The following is a 19,937-nucleotide window of genomic DNA, read 5'->3' as shown; positions in this document are numbered from 1 at the left end:
TGAAAAGAAAAGCTGTATATACTTGAAATCTAGAAGAGAAACAGAAAATGTTAGAAATATGCAGCAGTTTACTCAGCATCTAAAGGATCTCGGCTCCTTTTTTATCTTTCAGTCATTATCAGGCCATTAAAGCCTGGCCAGAAGTAGGTTCTTCATAATTTTATTTATTCCCACTGTTAGAGTAAAAGTCAAATATTTTCTCATATTAATCATAATACATAAATGACATATCTTGAAAATAAAAAAATAGTCTTACAGGCACCAGTGTTTGAATATTGCCAACTATGAAACTTCTAAAAACTTGTGTACTACTTTTGTTCATCATAGTTCGTGATAACAAGGTCTGCATTTTCGATAAACAATGCAAAATAGTGTAAGAACAAATCTTTTTATTTCTGTTGCACTGTTGTAAAGAACATATCTTTTTATTTCTGTTGGACTGTGGATTAAAACTACAATGGCTGCAGTTTGAAGGACATGTTTACTGGAACAGTGTGAGGGATATATACACTGTTGCTGTCTTGGAACAGAGTGTGCCATGAAAGACCAGATGGTGCTGAGGAGGAGTCTGGTCTAATGGGGAACAGCCTGGCAACAAGGTTTTAATTGGCTCCTGACCAAGTGACCAGGGTTTGTTTAAGTGCAGTGCAGCAGAATAACTCCTAGCCTGAAAGGAAGAAGACCTCTTGCTCCTGTTTGTGTAAGATTCAAATAACTCCACAATAATAGCTAGCTGGCTTTTTCTCCTTATATCTCTATAACCTGCTCTCTCTCTGAAAACCTCTGTCAAGAGGCAAAGGGGAAAATCACTGTTAGAGACATTGAAAGGCAAGTGCTTAACCTGTGAACTAAATACGGAAAGTGCTGGAAGGCCACCTTGTGTCATCAACAAAGAACTGAAAGGAATTTGGAAGACATCAACCAAAATCAGCCCTTCGAATCCTGTACTCCAGAAGTGGTGCTATTGAACGGTTTTATCCCACTCTTAAAATCCATGGTTTTTGTGTCTTATGTGTCTTGTATTTGTATATAGGGATTTAAGAAGGGATAGAGTTTAGGTTATAGAGTTAGAAATTAGCAGTTCATATTTCTTTCCTTTGCCACTAGTTAAAGACAATTTGTTCAATAAACAGTTATTTACCTATTAAGTTTACAAACCTGGTGCTCGTATTCTGTTAACCTAAACTAAACAATCAGGTGGGTTGATCAAACTTTTTCACATTCATTGTGGCTCGGGGAGCAGTGGGACTGATATTGCAGTGCACTATCCCCAGGGAGTTGTGACATTAATCAGGTCAATTGATAACTATTCTGTTATGTTTCATGCCTCAGAGATATACAGAGACGATGTACTCCAGAGTTTATCCTCTTTTCTATTTCTCCTTAGTTCTGTTGAAGAATCATACGGACTCAAGGCGTTAACTGTGTCCCTCTCTGCAGATGCTATCAGACCTGCTGAGTTTTTCCAGGTATTTTTATTTTTGTTCTAGATTTCCAGCATCCAGTTTTTTTGCTTTTATTTTACTCCAGAGTTATATGTCTGAACAGGAGTTTTATTCAATGCTTTATAATGTCTGCTCTCATGCTTCCAACTACTTGCCTCCAGTTTAGTTTCTCTCTCTCAGTCATCACACCCAAGCTTAAATAAACATACATAGTCAACAGCCAACAGATGGACATAATCAAACACTGAACAATTGAACATAACACATTCAAGTAAAGTCACAGCAGATAATTGTCCCAGAATGATAGAAGGAGTAGGGAGAATGCTTGTTTAAGCTTTAGGAAATGACATTGTTCTGGCGGTTGCTGTCTCTAGTGTGTAAGAGCAGATGCTCTAGGGCAAAATATGTAGACTGGGATCCATATTCATGATCTTTATTTGCATCATGGCTAGAAAGCCTGAAAATCTGATTTGGAACAGCTGCTCCCTAATATGTGAACTGAAGTGCAGTTCCTGTCATTATCTGCATGTCATTTACTATAAGCACAAGCACTAGCTGTTATTACATCTTTTGTTTAAAGACATGAAATGCTTTATTCGAGTATTCAAAGAATAGGCTTCGATTTTAACTGCTAACAAAGCAGCAATGGCAAAAAATGAAACTAACAGATAATTTTAAGGAGAACAAAAATAAAAATAGCTGGAAAAACTCAGCAGGTCTGACAGCATCTGCGGAGAGGAACACAGTTAACGTTTCGAGTCCGAATGACCCTTCAACAGAACTAAGTAAAAATAGAAAAGAGGTGAAATATAAGCTGGTTTAAGGGGGGGTGGGACAGGTAGAGCTGGATAAAGGGCCAGTGATAGGTGGAGATAACCAAAAGATGTTACAGACAAAAGGACAAAGAGGTGTTGAAGGTGGTGATATTATCTAAGGAATGTGCTAATTAAGGGTAGAAAGCAGGACGAACAAGGTACAGATAGCCCTAGTGGGGGTGGGGTGGGGTGAAGGAATCGAAAAAGGCTAAAAGGTAGAGATAAAACAATGGATGGAAATACATTTAAAAATAATGGAAGTAGGTGGGAAAAGAAAAATATATATAAATTATTAGAAAAGGGGATCGGAAAGGGGGTGGGGATGGAGGAGAGAGTTCAGGATCTGAAATTGTTGAACTCAATATTCAGTCCGGAAGGCTGTAAAGTGACTAGTCGGAAGATGAGGTGCTGTTCCTCCGGTTTGCGTTGGGCTTCACTGGAACAATGCAGCAGGCCAAGGACAGACATGTGGGCAAGAGAGCAGGGTGGGGTGTTGAAATGGCAAGCGACAGGGAGGTCTGGGTAATACTTGCGGACAGACCGAAGGTGTTCTGCAAAGCGGTCACCCAGTTTGCGTTTGGTCTCTCCAATGTAGAGGAAACCGCATTGGGAGCAGTGAATGCAGTGGACTAAGTTGAGGGAAGTGCAAGTGAAATGCTGCTTCACTTGAAAGGAATGTTTGGGCCCTTGGACGGTGAGGAGAGGGGAAGTAGAGGGGCAGGTGTTGCACCTTCTGCGGTTGCATGGGAAGGTGCCGTGGGAGGGGGTTGAGGTGTAGGGGGTGACCAGGGTGTCCCGGAGGGAACGATCCCTGCGGAATGCCGCCGGGGTGGGGGGGGAGGTGAAGGAAAGATGTGTTTGGTGGAGGCATCATATTGGAGTTGGCAGAAATGGCGGAGGATGATCCTTTGAATGCGGAGTCTGGTGGGGTGATAAGTGAGGACAAGGGGGACCCTATCATGGTTCTGGGAGGGAGAGGAAGGCGTCCCAACCGTGGAGAAGTTAAGGAAACCTAAGGAGAAGTTGCACTGAAAAATTCTACTAACAACAGACCATTTTACAATGCTAGAGGCAACATTCTCCCCTTGTCGGAGGGGAAGTGTGGGAGCGGGCGCAGGCAGGTGCGCTTCCGATCAACGCTCCCAGATGGGGGCGTGCCGCCATTTTATGTGGGCAAGCCAATTAAGGCCCGCCCAGCTTGACGTCCACCAGGAAGCGCTAAGCGCTCCCTCTGCAGACGGGGGTGGGGGTGGGGTGGGATTCCCTCAGTTTGGGAGTGTACTCTTTCGCGCATGCACACAAAAGAGCGCACAGCTCTCCCGGAGGCAAAATGCTGCCTCAGGGAGATCGGCTCCGATTTCAAACCTTGAATAAAGATTAGAAAAAAAATTCCCTGCCATGTCCCCCCATATGACACTGTCACATGAGCTGAGACATGTCCATAACTTTTATTGTAAAATATTCTGCATTTTTAAAATCACTCATGAAACCTCAACCCGCCGGTGGATGAGGTTTCACGTTTTTTCTGAACCCTGCCGGGGTTCCCAGCCTGCCCACCGACCTTAAGGTTGGACGGGCAGTGCCATTAATGAATTCAATTGGTTTTTTTAATGGCCTTCATAGGCTGTTGACAGGTCGATGGGCACACAGTCGACTCGGATGCTCACCCACCGACCTGAACGCGGGGTGAGGTCAGGACCCATGCCTGACATCACTCCGCATCATTTTACACGGGGACCCACTCCCGTCCCTGGTATCCAACCGGACGATGCTGGCCAAGGTTTCTAACAGACCAACCAAATCCCTTTACAGTGCTTGGGCTGAAGCCCTGAATTTGTCAATCTCCACAGAGAATAATGCGTTTTGCTGTGTATGAGCATGGGTTAGGAATTTGGAAAAGTTCTGGAGTGGCTGATCGCTTCACCTGGTCACCACGTCCCAGTAAACAGGAAATGGGACAATCGGCGTGGGAGTGGGCAGTTTGTACCAGGTCAGTGCCAGCCAATTTACAAAGGAAAAATTATGTTAATGATCCCCTGCCCCAAAATTCACAACTGCTGGATGAGCTCTGCGCCCAGCATTCCCAGCGCCCATATATAATGGGCAAATCGCTAAGCCAGTGTACTGGCTTGCTTTGATTGCTTTCATAAAACTCCCTTCGTATCCTTAAGTTGCATTGAGAACTTGTAACTGTTCTGCTGGAAGCGTCGATATCTAATTGTATTCTGCTCGCTATGTAGATTAATTTGATATGGAGGCTGTCATTTTTGCTATTTCCTATGCTTCCTCGCTGGCAGTTGCAGATTACCAGGCTGACCAGCCAGTGACTATTCCCGAGAGTGGAATCCATTATAATGAATAAGGAAGGACAGGTTTGCTCACTGCTGCCACTCGAGTGTCGTTTTAAACAAAAATCGATATAAACTAAACGGCCAGCTGGGAAACATTGAACAAGTTTCAAAGCCGGAAAGATGCTTATGTTTGAATCTGACCATTCAGAATTCTACCTGAATATCTCAGGTGTCTCAGTGAATCAGCAGGTTGAAGCATAAACATTTACAGCCATGGAACAAAATGCTGGAGGTTCAGTACCACTGAATTCCCAGCCTCAGCCTGACTGATACAAGATAGGGACAAATGGAACTCAGGCATCTTTCCTCTAAAGACTGAGGGGAAGTTGGAAAGAGAATCTCTTCCTATTGACTGGTCAAGAAAATCAGGTACTTGCCTGACCTCCCCCCCCCATGCAGGACAACATTGCCGGGGAAAAGGACTGACAAGGGTCAAATTGGAAGCACAAGATTACTATTTTCATGCCTTTCAGACGCATTCAACATTTCAAACAAGTTGGTACAGTCAAGCATAGTCAAGGAAGAATAGACTGGTATTCATCGTTTTAACATATCTCTCAGTTAGACTGAAAACTGCATTATATGACACGCAAAAATGGCAAGACATTGGGAAATGGGCAAGTTCACAAATCTGATTCCAGCTGCAGTTCAGTAAAAATTGAATGGGAAATAATTCATGATCCAGGACTTATCAGAAAAATCAGGCAAAATCAAACAGTCAACAAATATAAGCATTTGGCACTAGCCCTGCTAAATGAAAAGTATTGTAATAATAGTACAGAAGCTGTTCATTAGACTAAGAATTGCAGGAAGAACAAAGTGCATACTTGGTAAAAACTCGCGTGTGCAATAAGCAAGCAGTATTAACCTTATGGTTAACAAAATCACAATTGTTTGAAGTACTGAATGTATCTGATAGACACTATAATACATTATATAATACATTATATTTTGATGAGTAGCAGAAACTAGGAGCTTTCTCATACAGATGAAAAAATGTATGTAGGTGGGACGTTGTTTTCTTTTATTAATGTTACTGTGAAAGTAAATAAAATGCATGCATAGCTCATACATCATGTTAAACATTCATTTCCTTAATATTTTAAGATCTACTGATAATGAGAAAACAGAGGCAAACATTGAAAAAAAGAGAAGCAGGTGAAAAGACTATATGGAGTGTATTTGCCTACATGTCTTTAACAGATGACTCAATCCCTGAGCCGACATGCACTCACCACTATGTAACTGAACAGCATCAACCAGGAGGATCCCAAATTCAACTCCTGGTGTATGCTGAATTCGCTGATTAAAATGGATAGAAAACTGGGAGCTTATGTTTAGAGTGTAGTGATCTCGGCCTGACTTTTCTCTATGTACTTTCCTCTATGCACACTCCACCCTGTGCGTAAGAGGAAAACCTGCCCTTTTATATTTTTCCCTTTAGTGAATGCTGATGAAATTCCATTCTCCAGTTTCTTATCAGAACAACTGACATATATATTCGCTGTGAAATGTAATTTAAGTGACCAGTGATCCAATCATGGTATACATGATATTCATTCAAGTTATTAAACACCCAAACAAGAGGTTGGCCAGAATTGTAACCTCCCCGTGAGCAGGCGCGTGTCTGACTCGGATGGGTGTAAAGTCGCAGAAGAGATGCCATCGGGTGAGCAGCCCGAAGTCATTGTGCACTTGTGTGATATTTCACTTTGTGGGCGCATGTAAAAGTCAGAGGAGTACCTGCCGACAATTAAGCTCATTAGCGGCCCCTTGGTGAGCGATTTTTTTGTGGCCCGTCCAACCTTATGGTTGGGAGCTGAGCCAATCGGGCTTGATGAAACCTCATCCAAGGCTGGGATGAAACCTCCATTAGGATTTAAAATAAGAAGAAATATCTGGGTTTTTTTTTTTGAGCGTTGCCTTCAGGTGCTTGATTGTGCTGCGTGGAAATTTTTTGCAGCATTTTTGTGCTTTCTTTTATTATTTGGAGGTCTGCAGCTCCCAGAACTCCCTCTGGTCTGTCTTCAGAGAGCTCAGTGGAAGCGCTTACCAGCATTCGCAGTGGCGTCGGCACTCACCCTCTACCCACCCCCACCCCGGCAGCGCTGAGCCTTCCTCAACAGCCAGCCAGCGTGGAACATACGCTAAGTGCCGATCGCGATGGGGGTACAGGTTGCTGTCTGCTCCCAGGCCCACTGAGCGCATGCACCCGATGAACGCAAAATTCAGGCCGTAGAATGATTTTGAATGTGATTTATGTGTCGAAAATATTTAATTATCATTAACAACAGAACATTCAACATTTAATTACCTTGTTGCAAAAAATGAATAGCTGTGTACGTTTAGTTTAGATCACATGATGTAAAGCACCAGTGATTTGGATATACTTAAATCTGGAAGCTACAGCATTCTTTTCACAACAATTCCAATAAACATTTTATCTAAACTCAATGGCAGTAAAAAACAACCTAATTAATTAAAACAATTCTACTATACATGTAAAAGGTCAAGTGGGCATAGTTCTCAAATTTATTCACCATCTAAAAACGTAACAAATAAATTTCCATTATATTCACAGTTCATTGGCTAAACAAATTAAAAGATGCAGGTGTAAGTCAGAACAGTTCCTGTCTCATGTCTAAATGACTATGTCTTTTGCACAGCTGAGGTTAACAGCTACTCAAGTGTCATGACAACAATGTTGGAAAAAGTCATACACACTCGGATTCCATTTCTTTTTATGTGGTTCATGATCCCTTCAGATCTGCGGATTCTGCTGTAATTCCATCTCACTGTTTGGAAGAAGTTATCACCTTTAAATTTCCAATTTAATGCAACAGCAATAATCCCTGCCATGCAGAAATCTTCTGCATATGTAAACCATATGTTGCCAGCCTGCATTACAGCACATCATGCTGTAAGTATTGTAATCACAATTCTGTTACCCAGCAATGAGATAAAATCCGAATCTCATTTCAAGATGCGGTCCATTAAGAACAAGGCTCCAATCCCTTACTGACAGATATTGGAGCCATGGTAGGATTTTGGGTAAAGTGGAGGGTGTTAAATGGATCCCAAGCCAGAAGGTAAAGCATGAATATACACCTTTTCTTGATAGTGGGGCTTTTCACAAAACACAACATCACAAATCTCTGCCTCCTACATACCTACCAACCCACTGTCCTGGCAGTCTGTCTTCTTTTTTATATGTGCTCAATATACTTAATCAATCAGTACCCTCCATCTGTTATCTTTTAATAATACAATTATTTGCCTCATCCTGTCACTGCTGGTAAGCTCCTTTGTGGAGAACTCTCTGTGAACACCAGTTAAGGATGGGTCAGTTAGCCCCCAGGGACAGGCAAATGTAATGATGCCAGTGGAGCTGCAATTCCAGGTGATTGACTGGACATGGGACCGGTGGCTATTTTACTGCATTAATATCCTGACTCAGGTAGATGCAGATAGATGGTGGGCAGAGGAATAGATGACAATGAAAGAGTATTGCAATGAAGAAATGAGGGAGGCAGAAATAGATTTTATTGAAGAAGAGAGCTAATGGGTGTTAATAAAGAGGAAATAAACTAGGAGTGATACAGCAGGGAATAGGGGAGAAACTGAGACCAGTGCTTGGTGGTGTTGAATGGAAAAAGAATGCTGGCATTAATTGAGAAGGTAAGGAGGGAGAGCAGCGAATTGCAAAAAGAAAAAATTGTCAGCATGGATTCTGGGTGGAAAATGAAGTATGGGAACTTAAAATCTGGGAAGCTGGAATCAGAGTAATAGCTGAGAGTGTGGAATGCTGGGTTGGATTCGAGGGGTAGAGTACGATTAATGCCCACTTAAGGGCCTCATCCCACCACTGCTGGTAATCTCATGAGGTTTGCTCCACCCACCCCAACCCCATCCATGTCCCCATATTTTCCATCTGCCTATTTATCCTCCATAGCCACTCACCTAGTACCAATATGGGCAGACATGGGCATATCTTTGAAATGGGCATTATACAAATAAACATCTAAGAATCTAATACAGCTGTCATATTCAAAGGCATTTCATACTGAAAAAAAATCTCATCCACAAAACCCATTCAAATTAAAATAAGGTATTTACCCCTCAAGTAATCAATCTGTTATGAAAACAAATAAACACATATCCAGTCATAACACCAAAGACTGGTAATCCTGTGGAAAACTCTTAAAACTGTCAAGCAAAACGTGAACAGAACCCCCAGCTGAGATAAATAGTTCTGGACCTTTTGAAACTTAGTCAAGCATTCATAATAGCCCCAGCTATCAAAACAAATCATGGGAAATGTCAACAATGGAGTCCATTATACTTGAAAAAGATTGGCCTTTTTATAAGTTACAGCTCCTGGCTCATTTCCATTTCAAACATTTTGAAACTCTCATTCTAATCTGCACAAGGGCAGCTCCTCTGTTCACTTCTCTATGCCTCAGGATCTTGCGCTTTCCTCTTTAGGTGCTCCTAACAGCCTCCCATCGTGAACTTCAATACGCAATCAGCAACATGACAAGGGAAAAGAATACACGAGGCAGTTTCCATTTGCCTTCCTCACGTGTGCCCAATGTGTGTTTCACAAGTTCTCTTCCTGAAGTTTCCTCCACCCGTAAGCAGCAACTGTCCCTCGAGGTTCTAGCTCTTCCACCATCACCACCAAAAATTTGTCGGTTCCGCAACTGACCTTAGTTCATTACCCTGAGCATTGGGACACTAACTTAGACCTGTCTTCCAGACTAGCATTGCCAATTTGATTGGTCCAGTCTATATGAAGATTGAAGTCCCCCCCAATTACTACATTGCCTTTGTTACAAGTTCCAGTTATTTCTTGCTTAACGCACTGTCTAATTTTGGAGACCTATAAACTAGTCCCACTATCATTTTCTGACAATTACAATTCCTAATCTCTACCTACGCTATTTCTACTTCCTAATATTGAGTTAAGATCCTTTCTCACTACTGTCCTACTATCATCCTTCACTATCAGGGCTACGCCTCCTCTTTTTCCATTCTGTCTGTCTTTTAGGAATGTTGTGAACCCTTGGGAATATTTATTTATTTTTGTTATTCAGTCACGGGATGTGGGCTTCGCTGGCTGGCCCAGCATTTATTACCCATCCCTAAAAGCCATTGAGAAGGTGGTGGTGAGCTGCCTTCTTGAGCTGCTGCAGTCCATGTGGTGTAGGTACACCCACAGTGTTGTTAGGGAGTTCCAGGATTCTGACCCAGCGACAGTGAATGAAGGGTGATATATTTCCAAGTCAGGATGGTGAGTGACTTGGAGGGGAACTTCCAGGTGGTGGTGTTCCCATGTATCTGCTGCCCTTGTCCTTCTAGGTGGTAGTGGTCGTGGATTTGGAAGGTGCTGTCAAAGGAGCCTTGGTGAGTTGCTGCAGTGCATCTTGTAGATGCTGCCACTGTTCACCAGTAGTGGAGAGAGTGATTGTTGAAGATGGTGGATGGGATTCCAATCAATCAGGCTGCTTTGTCCTGGATGGTGTCGAGCTTCTTGAGTGTTGTTAGAGCTGCATTGATCGAGGGAAGTGGAGAGTATTCCGTCACACTCCTGACTTCTGATGGTGGACAGGCTTTCGGGAGTCAGGAGGTGAGTTACTTGCCACAGGATTCCTAACCTCTGACCTGCTCTTGTAGCCACAGTATTTATACGGCTAGTCCAGTTCAATTTCTGCTCAATGGTAACACCCAGGATGTTGATAACTTTGGTTGCTTTTGTCACCATGGGTTGAATTTTCAGGTCAGCGAGCGGGGGTGGGGCCTGCTCGCTGATGTGTAAAATGACAGGTGGTGATGTCGGGCGGGTGTCCTGACATCACCGCGCCTCGTTTAGATTTTCAGTTTGGCGGGCGCATAGCTGACTATTAAGGCCTGTTAAAAACGAATTGAAATAACTAAATGAGCTGCCCGTCCAACATTAAGCTTGGGGGCAGGTGAAGATCCCAGGCGGCCTTCACATTTATCACGGAACCTCATCCACGGGCGAGGTGAGGTTTCCTTAAGGGTTTTAAAATTCAATAAAAATGTTCAGAAAAGTTCACTGACATGTCCCAGCTCATGTGACATGAGGGGACATGTTTTAGAAGTTTTTTTTTATTTCTTATTTAGAGGGTTAAAATTTAAACAAACTTCCCTGAGACACCTCTGTGCCCCAGGGAGATTTCTGCACTCTTTCACCCACATGTGCAAAAGAGACCAGGCCCTAACTCAGGGAATCTCCCCCCACCAGCCGCACAGGGAAACACTCAGCGCTCCCAAGCGAGCGTCGCGCTGGGTAGGCCTTAATTGGCCTGCCCTCGTAAAATGGCAGCGCGCACCCGATCGGGTTCCAATCTGCCCCCACAGGGGGAAATTTCCGCCCCTTGTCTACATATTGGTGGTTAGAGCTAAAACATTTATCTCTATGTGCCATTAATTCAACTATCTTACTGCAAACTAAGGGCCACATATTTCAACTAATAAAAGATCAGGTTTAACATTGGAGGCAAAAAACTCAGAACATTTAAGAAAAAGTGGATGCTACAGTTGAGGAATGCTGGGAGCTTTGTAGATGGATGAATTTAAGATGGTCAAATGTCCTTATCATAATTATCTTGTGAACTGTTAGGCAACTTTTCATTGTAGCTTCTCAAAGGACATGAATCTATCTAATAGTTCCTGCAGAATCTTTCCATGATGCTTGACACATTTGAAGAGGGAGGGCGATCAGTAACTCTCCTGGCAGTTAACTCAGAATAAAAATTGCCAGTGGAATTCTTTCCTCAATCAGTGCCAGAGTTATTGAATTGAAATCAAGCTGAGTTATATCATTGCATTATTGGGCGAGGGCAGATACATTTATGTTATAGATTACCTGACAGGACAACCTCGATCAGATCTCCCTCTTGAATATCAGTTGCAGCCTTCACCAACTGTAGGATGTTTTCGGAGTTGGATTCATGACGAAACAAGAGGATTTTATCGTACATCCCATAGAATCCACATTCAGGAAACTGAAAATAACAAGATTAAAATATGAATAATGAGGGACATGTAATTGTGTGAAAGAACATTAAATTGGCATTAAAAGCTCAGTAAGGCTAAAAATTTCAAAGAGCTACTTACTATATCAGTATTTTTTAAACAGTAATTTAGGAACAGTCAAATTACAGCTTTACTGAACTCTTCATTGGTTAGTTACCCTGTAAGTTTCCAAGATGTAATACAGGAAATATAGCTACCTGGATAGCCATGATCATGCACTCTGACGTATTGGGGGCAATTTTCCTGGAACAAACCCTGCCCACAGCAGCACCCACCCCCCTATCTACCCCCCACCTCCCGCCACACCCCCCCCAACCCCCACCACCCCCTCCCCCTCTCCCCCCACACACCCCCTTGTCCCCCCACCCCCTCCCATACCCCACAACTCCTCCGCCACCCCCCTACCGCCTCCCACACCCCCCACCTCCCCTCCCCATCAACACCCACCTCCAACAGGCGCCACCCCCCCCCCCCCCCAACCCCCACCCCAACTCCCCACCCCCCAACCCCTTCACCTCCCACCTCCCCACTGCATCTGAGAATTGTGAATTGTGGGCCAGGTCATTTGACTGAGCCCATTGTGCAGGCCCTCTCCCAGGGGCTTCTGGTTGCTTTCCCAAAACAGGAGCTGGAAGATCTCCAGCCAACAACCCCTGGTCCAACTTACCTGAAAAAGCAGAAAATTGACTTATTTGCCAGGCCAATAGGACATAAGGGCTGTTTCTTTGAAATGTCCCTCCTAATGTGGTGGGAATGTCCGGAATGCCCTCTCGTGTCCCATTTGACTGATATTACAGTCAGCTGGCCAACTTAGACAAAGCCTCAGAAATCCCAAAGCAACAAGGCTAGAGAACTGATTAATTCCCTGGACTTTTTGTTGTAGTTTGTCACTCAGGAAATATGTTGACTGGATACAAATCACAGCAAAATTGATCCCATTCTTTTCAGACCATGTTTATTAAATCACCTGTAGAATTTCACCAAGGAAACTGCAGGGTACAGCGCACACTGAGTGTATAAGAAGGTTGGGGAGATCTGGGACAGTGAACAAATCTCCGGGTGGAATTCTACCACTCCGTCATGGTGGGAGTGGGACTGGAAAATGCAGCAAGTCATTCAAATCTCCATTAACTCCGGTGGGACCGGAGGATCCTGACTGTGGGAGGGGCCGGAACATTCCGCCCTGAGGTTTGAAATTAATTGGTGACAGATCAGCGCAAGGTGAGTTTTCAACTGATTTACGATTGGTTCACAGAAATTTCAACTAATCAGATTTGTCTGTAGTTTTTTTGTGCTATAAGTACATTTAAAGTGTGACATATGCTATACAGAACAAGTTTATTATACACTTTAAAGTATTTGTTTGAAAGTGAAACAAAGATCCATTTTTATCATATGCATCACCTCTTTCTGTCTTAGAAAATCACTTTAACTTTTGGAATTTTCAAGATGGTGGAAGTTCATTGGAGGAGGCAACATTGACCACAGATGTAAAGAGGATGCAAAAAGTTTCTGATATTCTTAAATAGTAAATGAAATAGTAAACAGAAACTGAATCAGCTGGATGCAGATATTGCTTAAATGTTTAGGACTAGAGCAGCATTCTATTTCTGTAAAACACTTGTCAAAAGCAGAAGCAGAAAGCATTGGCTTAAACAAAGACAAACAAAATAAATAGATGGCCAAACTTATATGTACATGTGGCATAATAGAGGAAATGGCCATTGGAGGTGATAACGGTTCAGATGGTTTAGTGGTCAGTACAATTTGGATCTGGCAGTATATGAACAGGAGGATGTTTATGGGGCAGTGGGTAGTGTTCCTGCTTCTGAGCCAGAAGCTCTGGGTCGGAGTCCAATTCCAGGGGGAGAATTTTCTCCCTGTCGGCGGGTGGGGGGGGAGGGGGATGGACTGGGAGCGGGTGCGGGCAGGTGAGCAGCCCATTGCCACCCACGATTGGCTGCGTGTCGCCATTTTACACACAATTAAGGCCCCGCCCAGCATGATGCACACCCGGAAGCACTGAGCACTCCTTGTGCGGACGGTTGGGCGGGGGGAAGGAGGGAGAGTCGGGGCCTGTGCTCTTTCGCATCTGTACACAAAAGAGAGTAGAAATCTCCCTGAGGCACAGAGCTGCCTCGGGGAGATTAGTTTGACTTTCAAAAATTTTAATAAAGAAAAAGAAAAGAATTTTGAAGGCATGTCCCCTCATGTGACAGTATCATGGGACTTCAATAAAATCTTTCATTCAACTTATAAACACTTCATGAAATCTCCTTCCGCCCGTGGATGAGGTTTCATGAAAAATGGCCTCTTTGCCTGCCCCCCCCCCACCCCCCCAACCTTAAGATTGGACGGGCAACTCAGTTAATTCCTTTAATTGATATTTAAATGGCCTCAATAGGCCTTTGACAGTTCGGCGGACGCGCAGCTGACTCTAGTGCGTGTCCACTGAACTGAAGATCTGAATGACGCGCTGTGACATCAGGACACACACCCAACATCACCGCACGTCATTTTACGCGTTGGCAAGCAGGCCCCACCCCAGCTTGCAGACCCGAAAATTCTGGCCCAGGGCTTGATGTCCTAGGAATGTGTGTTCATAACTCAATCAAAACAACCTGCACATCCTTCCAATACACCTATGGTAGGCAGTCAGGGCAGGAGAGTCTCCTGGTCAGCCAGAACCTGCAGAAGACAATGGCAAACCATTGCAGTATCTTGCCAAGCATAACCATGGACCAATACATGGTAACCCATGGTCACCAGCACCCACTTAAGGCACAGCACCTGAACAGAGATTGTATGATCATGTTAAAGACTGCAATAATGGGCCAGATCTTCCGGCCTCTGGATCATCGGAAACTGGACATACCCCCCAAGATGCACGATAGGACTCGGCCAAAGTCTTAACGCACTGACTCCATGGTTATTGCCTGGGAAGTTTAAACTTCTCATGGTCAATTCCCCTGCTCCTTGGGGCCTTCCAGGAAAGTCTCCAACTCTGTGTTAGAATCGGGGACTTCGGACAGTTCCGATTTACTTACCTGCATAGTTACCGAGGAAATGCTAAACACAAAAATCCTAGTCTAACTCCTGGGTAGCTACGCAACTGATGCCGCTCCTCACCACCAACAATAATCCCACTGCCCTTGACCCCCTCCTCAAACTCCCGGCCTGACCTGACTAACTTCACCTGCTGATTTCCCCCACCAACCCAACCAGACTAGCCTCCAACACTAGACTCCCCACTGAAATGACCTCACAACCACCAACCCCCCCCCCCCACCCCACCCCGGCCTCCCTGTTGACTCTCCTAACCCAACCTGACCCATCCTCACCACCCTACCCCCTTACCAACTTAACTCACCCACCCTACCCACTTACATACCTACGCATTCATCTATTCACTAATACGCATATTCACTAACACACTTGGAAGCTTTGGGACATTTAATCTTTGAGTTTCATGGCAGCTAGTGCCATAAAAAGGGGGCATGGCGTCTGCGCAGATTCTGACCACTGCTCCATCCGAGGTATCCTGCACTGGCTGAGTTCTGCAGGATCCTCCATCAGAAGATTGGCCAGAAAAATTGGAGGAAGGTACGTGGGTAGTTTTCTGTCCAGTCAGTCGGAAACTGGTGTTCTGAACCTGATCGGAAGGTTTAGGCCATTTTCAGAGTAATTTGTAGATAACAATTCTGTTATGACCTGGCAGATGATGTGTGCCGGGTGGGTCAAATCCACGAGGGAAACTTGATCACGCGGTCACAATGGTTTTGCAATTTGTATTTTATTTCGAGATGCATGCCCTGAATTCAGTAGTAACAAGTCCACCAAGATTCTAGAGGTATATTACAAAACTAAATTAAACATTTAGTAACAGAAGAAAAGATTTCAAGCACATACATAGCTTTACAAATTACTACTATAATAACTCCTTAAACCCCTAATTAATCTGCCTCCCAGTTACACCCCATTAAGGCAATGGTAAAAAACAAATAGATTTTAAACAGACCCAGGCAAATCACCACAATATCCTGGAAAGCAGAATTCAAAGTGGCTTTTCCCAACTTCGCTTCTTGTAGACAGCAGCTTAATGCACAAATACTGGAGGCTTTTCACACTTCCGGTAGTCTTGCAATGTCCCTTCTCTGACAGATAGGCTCATATCCAAATTCCATTGTTCTCATATGTCTTTGGAACTCTATCTTTCTCGTAATATAAATCTATTCATGGTACTAATATTGTTAGTAACCTTTGGGAAAAATAAACACACTGCTTGGCCTATCTTCCGTTGCTAGGTGTAACATTCTACCATCCCTTTCAAATTCAAACTGCTCTGATTTATCGAAAAATACAAATTCTCCTCACTTCACCTTCTAAAACTTCAGCCATGTTTACGTAATTAGCATTTCAAATCTCACTTCTTTTTGATGAGTCAAAGCCTCCAGATGAGCTGTCTCCAATTCAATTAAGTCCCACACGGACACACACATAGGGCAGAATTTCACCCATGTCGGGCGGGCTCAGCCGGGGTGGTTAGGAAGCCGACCGCCCACGCGTGATGGGGGCCGAAAGGCAATTTCACGCTGGCAGGTCAATCAAGGCCCACCCAGCATGAAACACAAGCTTCAGCCCTGCCTGTGCAGGCGGGGGGGGTGGGGGGGCGGGCACTGTGAGCAGGGCAAGCACGAACTTCATACATGCACGCGAGTGCCCACTTGCAAATGCCCCTGAGGCACAGAGCTGCCTCACGGAGACGGACTGATTTAAAAAAAAAGTAGATTTTATAAATGTTATTAAACATGTCCCCAGTCATGTGACATGGTCACTTGAGCAGGGACATGTTATTCATGAAAAATTAGAGGTTTTATTTTAGTTTGCTTCTGGAAACTTCATCCCGCCTATGGATGAGGTTTTCAAAAAAAGGCCTTTTCGCCTGCCTGCCAACCATTGGACAGGCCATGAAAAATTTATTTTAATTAACCGTTTAATGGCCTTAATAGCCTTTTAATTGTCACACGCCCACCAACTGAAATATCGCGCGAGTGCGTGATGACATTGGGATGCTCGCCCGATGTCATCGTGCTTCATTTTACACTTGGTCAGGTCAGGCATGGACCCGCTGAGCTAAAATATTTACCCATAGACAAACTATCCAAAGCCCACTATTAACCTGCCTTTACAATAAATCACAATAATGTTATGAGAATCATTATACTTTCGTGACACCCAACTCCTTAACGAGAAAATGAACCATCATAATAGTAAAAGATGGCTTCATTTTCTTAACCCATCTTACATTAACTCCTAGACTTATCTGTATACTCACACTATTACATTACCAGATGCATGCATTAACATAATATATATACAAATCCTTGGTATGAACAGAAATCATTTCAGTCCAGTGTCCAGGTTTTAAATGTCCAATTTTCCTTTGAGCTTCTAACTCTTGACAACGCATCTACAATTAGATTTTCCCATCTAGCCACATGTATAATCTGTAGATTAAATGGTTACAGTAATAAAAACTTCATTTGAACAACCTTGCACTTCGGTCTCGAAATTTGTCCAGAAACTTTAAAGGGTTGTGGTCTGGATAAACAATTGTTTATAACGAATTGTGTGCAAAGTAAATCTAAAGACGTTGCAACACTAACACCACACTCAGTCTCTTTTTCGATCATTGAATACCTTCTACGTTGTACATCCAACTTCTGTGAGAAATATCCGATCAGTTTCTCAATTCCAGTTTCATCTTCTTGCAACAGAACAGCCCCAATGCCCAATGTTTGGCACAATTAGGTATAGCCTAAACTGGGGTCGTATTCAGTACAATTTGCAAACTGTCAAATACCTTCTGACACCCCTGTGTCCACTGAAACTTCTTGTTCAGTCAATGGAGCAACCACTTGGCTAAAATTTGGTACAAAATTCCAGTAAAACCTACTCATGCCCAGAAATCTCCAAACTTCTCGTTTTATTGTAGACACGGGGAAATCCACAATAGCATTGACATGATGCTAGTGTAGAAGTTTCATCTTTGATAAGGCTGCATCCTTATAGGTTAAATCCAGCAAAGTTGAATTTGATTTCACATCTTTCAAAGCCACCTTACCATGTCCAATGGAATGGCCTATATACGTAACTTGCGTTTTTGCAAATTCACTTTTTGCCAAGTTCATTACTAAATTAGTTCCTTGTAGTCAACTAAATAATTCTTCCAGATGTTGTAAATGCTCCTTCCACCTTTGACTGAAAACTATCAAGTCATCAATATAAACAGCACAATTGATCAGTCCCTGCAATTACTTTGTCAGTTTTTTAAATGTTGCAGATGCATTTTTCATGCCAAATAGCATGATTTTAAACTGACACAGTCCATCTGGCGTCACTAAAGCCAATAATTCCTTTGCTGTCTCTGATAACCATACTTGCCGATATCATCTCAGTAAGTCAATAATTGTGATAAACTTTGATGGTTCCACTTTCTCAATGCAATCTTCCAGCCGCAGTATAGGATGTGAATTTACTTTTGACATCGCATTCACCTTCCAATAGTCCACACACGGGGCAGAATTTTGCCCTTAGTGGGAGTGTGGGCCCCACCAGCTGGGCAGTGGGCAGACAGCCGACCCCCGTCACCGAAACGGGCCCCACCGCCATTTTGAGTGGGCAGGCCAATTAAGAGCACACTGCTCCCTGCGACTAAGCGCTGTCTCAGGGAGATTAGTGACAGTGTACAAAACTTAAACAATAGAAAAATAAAAATATTATTAACATGTCCCACTCATGTGACAATGTCACACGAGATGGGACATGTTAATAAAAAAATGACATAAACTTTATTAAAGGTTTTAAAAACGGACATGAATCCTCATCCCGCCAGTGGATAAAGTTTCATGAATAATCCACAGCCCCCTGGGGCTCCTGGCCTGCCCACCAGCCTTAAGCTTGGACGGACAGGGTGTTTAACAATCTTAATTAGCCTGTCAGTGGCCTTAATTGGCCATTGACAGGTCGGCGGGCGAACAGCTATTTCACTGTTCGCCCGCCTTCCTAAAAGTTTAAAGGGACTGGGATGACATCCCGCGTCATTTTCCCGTTGGTGAGTGTCTCCGCCCCCAAATCGCTGATGGGAAAATCCTGGCCCATGTGTAGCTAAGTTTGTCCTTCCCAGCTTATTCCCACCAATAGATTTGTGTGACTGCAATAACTTCTCCAAATCACTTTGACAATTGTCTGAAAGGTAACTCAATATTACATTTAAATTTTCAGGTATGCCCTCATTATTCAATTTGATTAGAGGGAGATCAATTTCAGAATCCTTCAGTTCTACCTCTTTCTCCTTATCTACCACCATTAATACCTCCATTTGTTCCTTTTCCCCGTTAAAGTACTTTTAGGCATATTTACATGACACAACCTCTGTTTCCTTCTTCTATCTGGAGTATTTATTAAATAATTTACTTCACTCAGTTTCTTTTCAATCCTGTAAGGCCCTCTAAACCTTGCCTTTAATGAGTCACCCAGTATTGGTAACAGACATAACACTTTTTCGCCAGCAACAAAACTAAGAGCGGTGGCTTTCCTATCTGCTTTCACTTTCATCACTTGCTGCGATATCTTTAAGTGTTCCCTAGCTAACTCACATGTTCTATCCAATCTTTCTCTGAAGTTTGATACATAATCCAGGAGAGTATTTCCTGAATTTTGACCCACCAATTTCACATGAATCAATTTCAGTGGTCCCTTTACCTCATGACCATAGACTAGTTCAAAAGGACTAAATCCAGTCGATGTATTAGAAACATCCCTAATAGCAAATGACAAGAATGTAATTCCCCTATCCCAATCCTGTGGATAATCCTTACTCTACACCCTCATCATAGTTTTTAAAGTTTGTTGCCATCTTTCCAAAGCCCCTTGTGACTCAGGATGGTAAACTGTTGATTTAAACTGTTTTATTTGTGGATTGTTTTTCTGTAGTTCTACCAACTGCCTTGAGTTAAATACCTCAGCTGCATTCTCCTCCATTCTTTCTTCTGAACAACCTTATCAGCCAATTGAATTTCAACACCTTCTCCCTGCCTTTTAACTTCCTCTTCTTCCTGGTTCAACCTGTGAGCTCGTGATCTTGTTATCACACTATCTGGAAACAAGCCAGGATACTCTTTCTGCAAAACTTCTGTTGAAAACACCTCCACAGGCTGTTCAACTACAATAGGCATCACCCACATCTGTGACCCAGCTATATC

At 43.3% G+C, this 19,937-nt stretch overlaps 1 protein-coding gene across 1 annotated transcript in view; it reads right to left on the bottom strand.

Annotated features, from left to right (window-relative positions):
- prkd1 (protein kinase D1) overlaps positions 1–19,937 on the bottom strand; it is a 746,050-nt gene that overhangs the window by 392,914 nt on the left and 333,199 nt on the right. Inside the window, exon 2 of the mRNA XM_041215333.1 lies at positions 11,504–11,642. Coding sequence (XP_041071267.1) covers positions 11,504–11,642 — 139 coding nt within the window. The remainder of the gene's footprint in view (positions 1–11,503; positions 11,643–19,937) is intronic.

Source organism: Carcharodon carcharias, chromosome 20 (genome assembly GCF_017639515.1).
Source record: "Carcharodon carcharias isolate sCarCar2 chromosome 20, sCarCar2.pri, whole genome shotgun sequence".
Lineage (NCBI taxonomy): Eukaryota > Metazoa > Chordata > Chondrichthyes > Lamniformes > Lamnidae > Carcharodon > Carcharodon carcharias.
The sequence above is the reverse complement of the archived record's forward strand: the minus strand, read 5'-3'. Positions and strand labels throughout refer to the sequence as shown.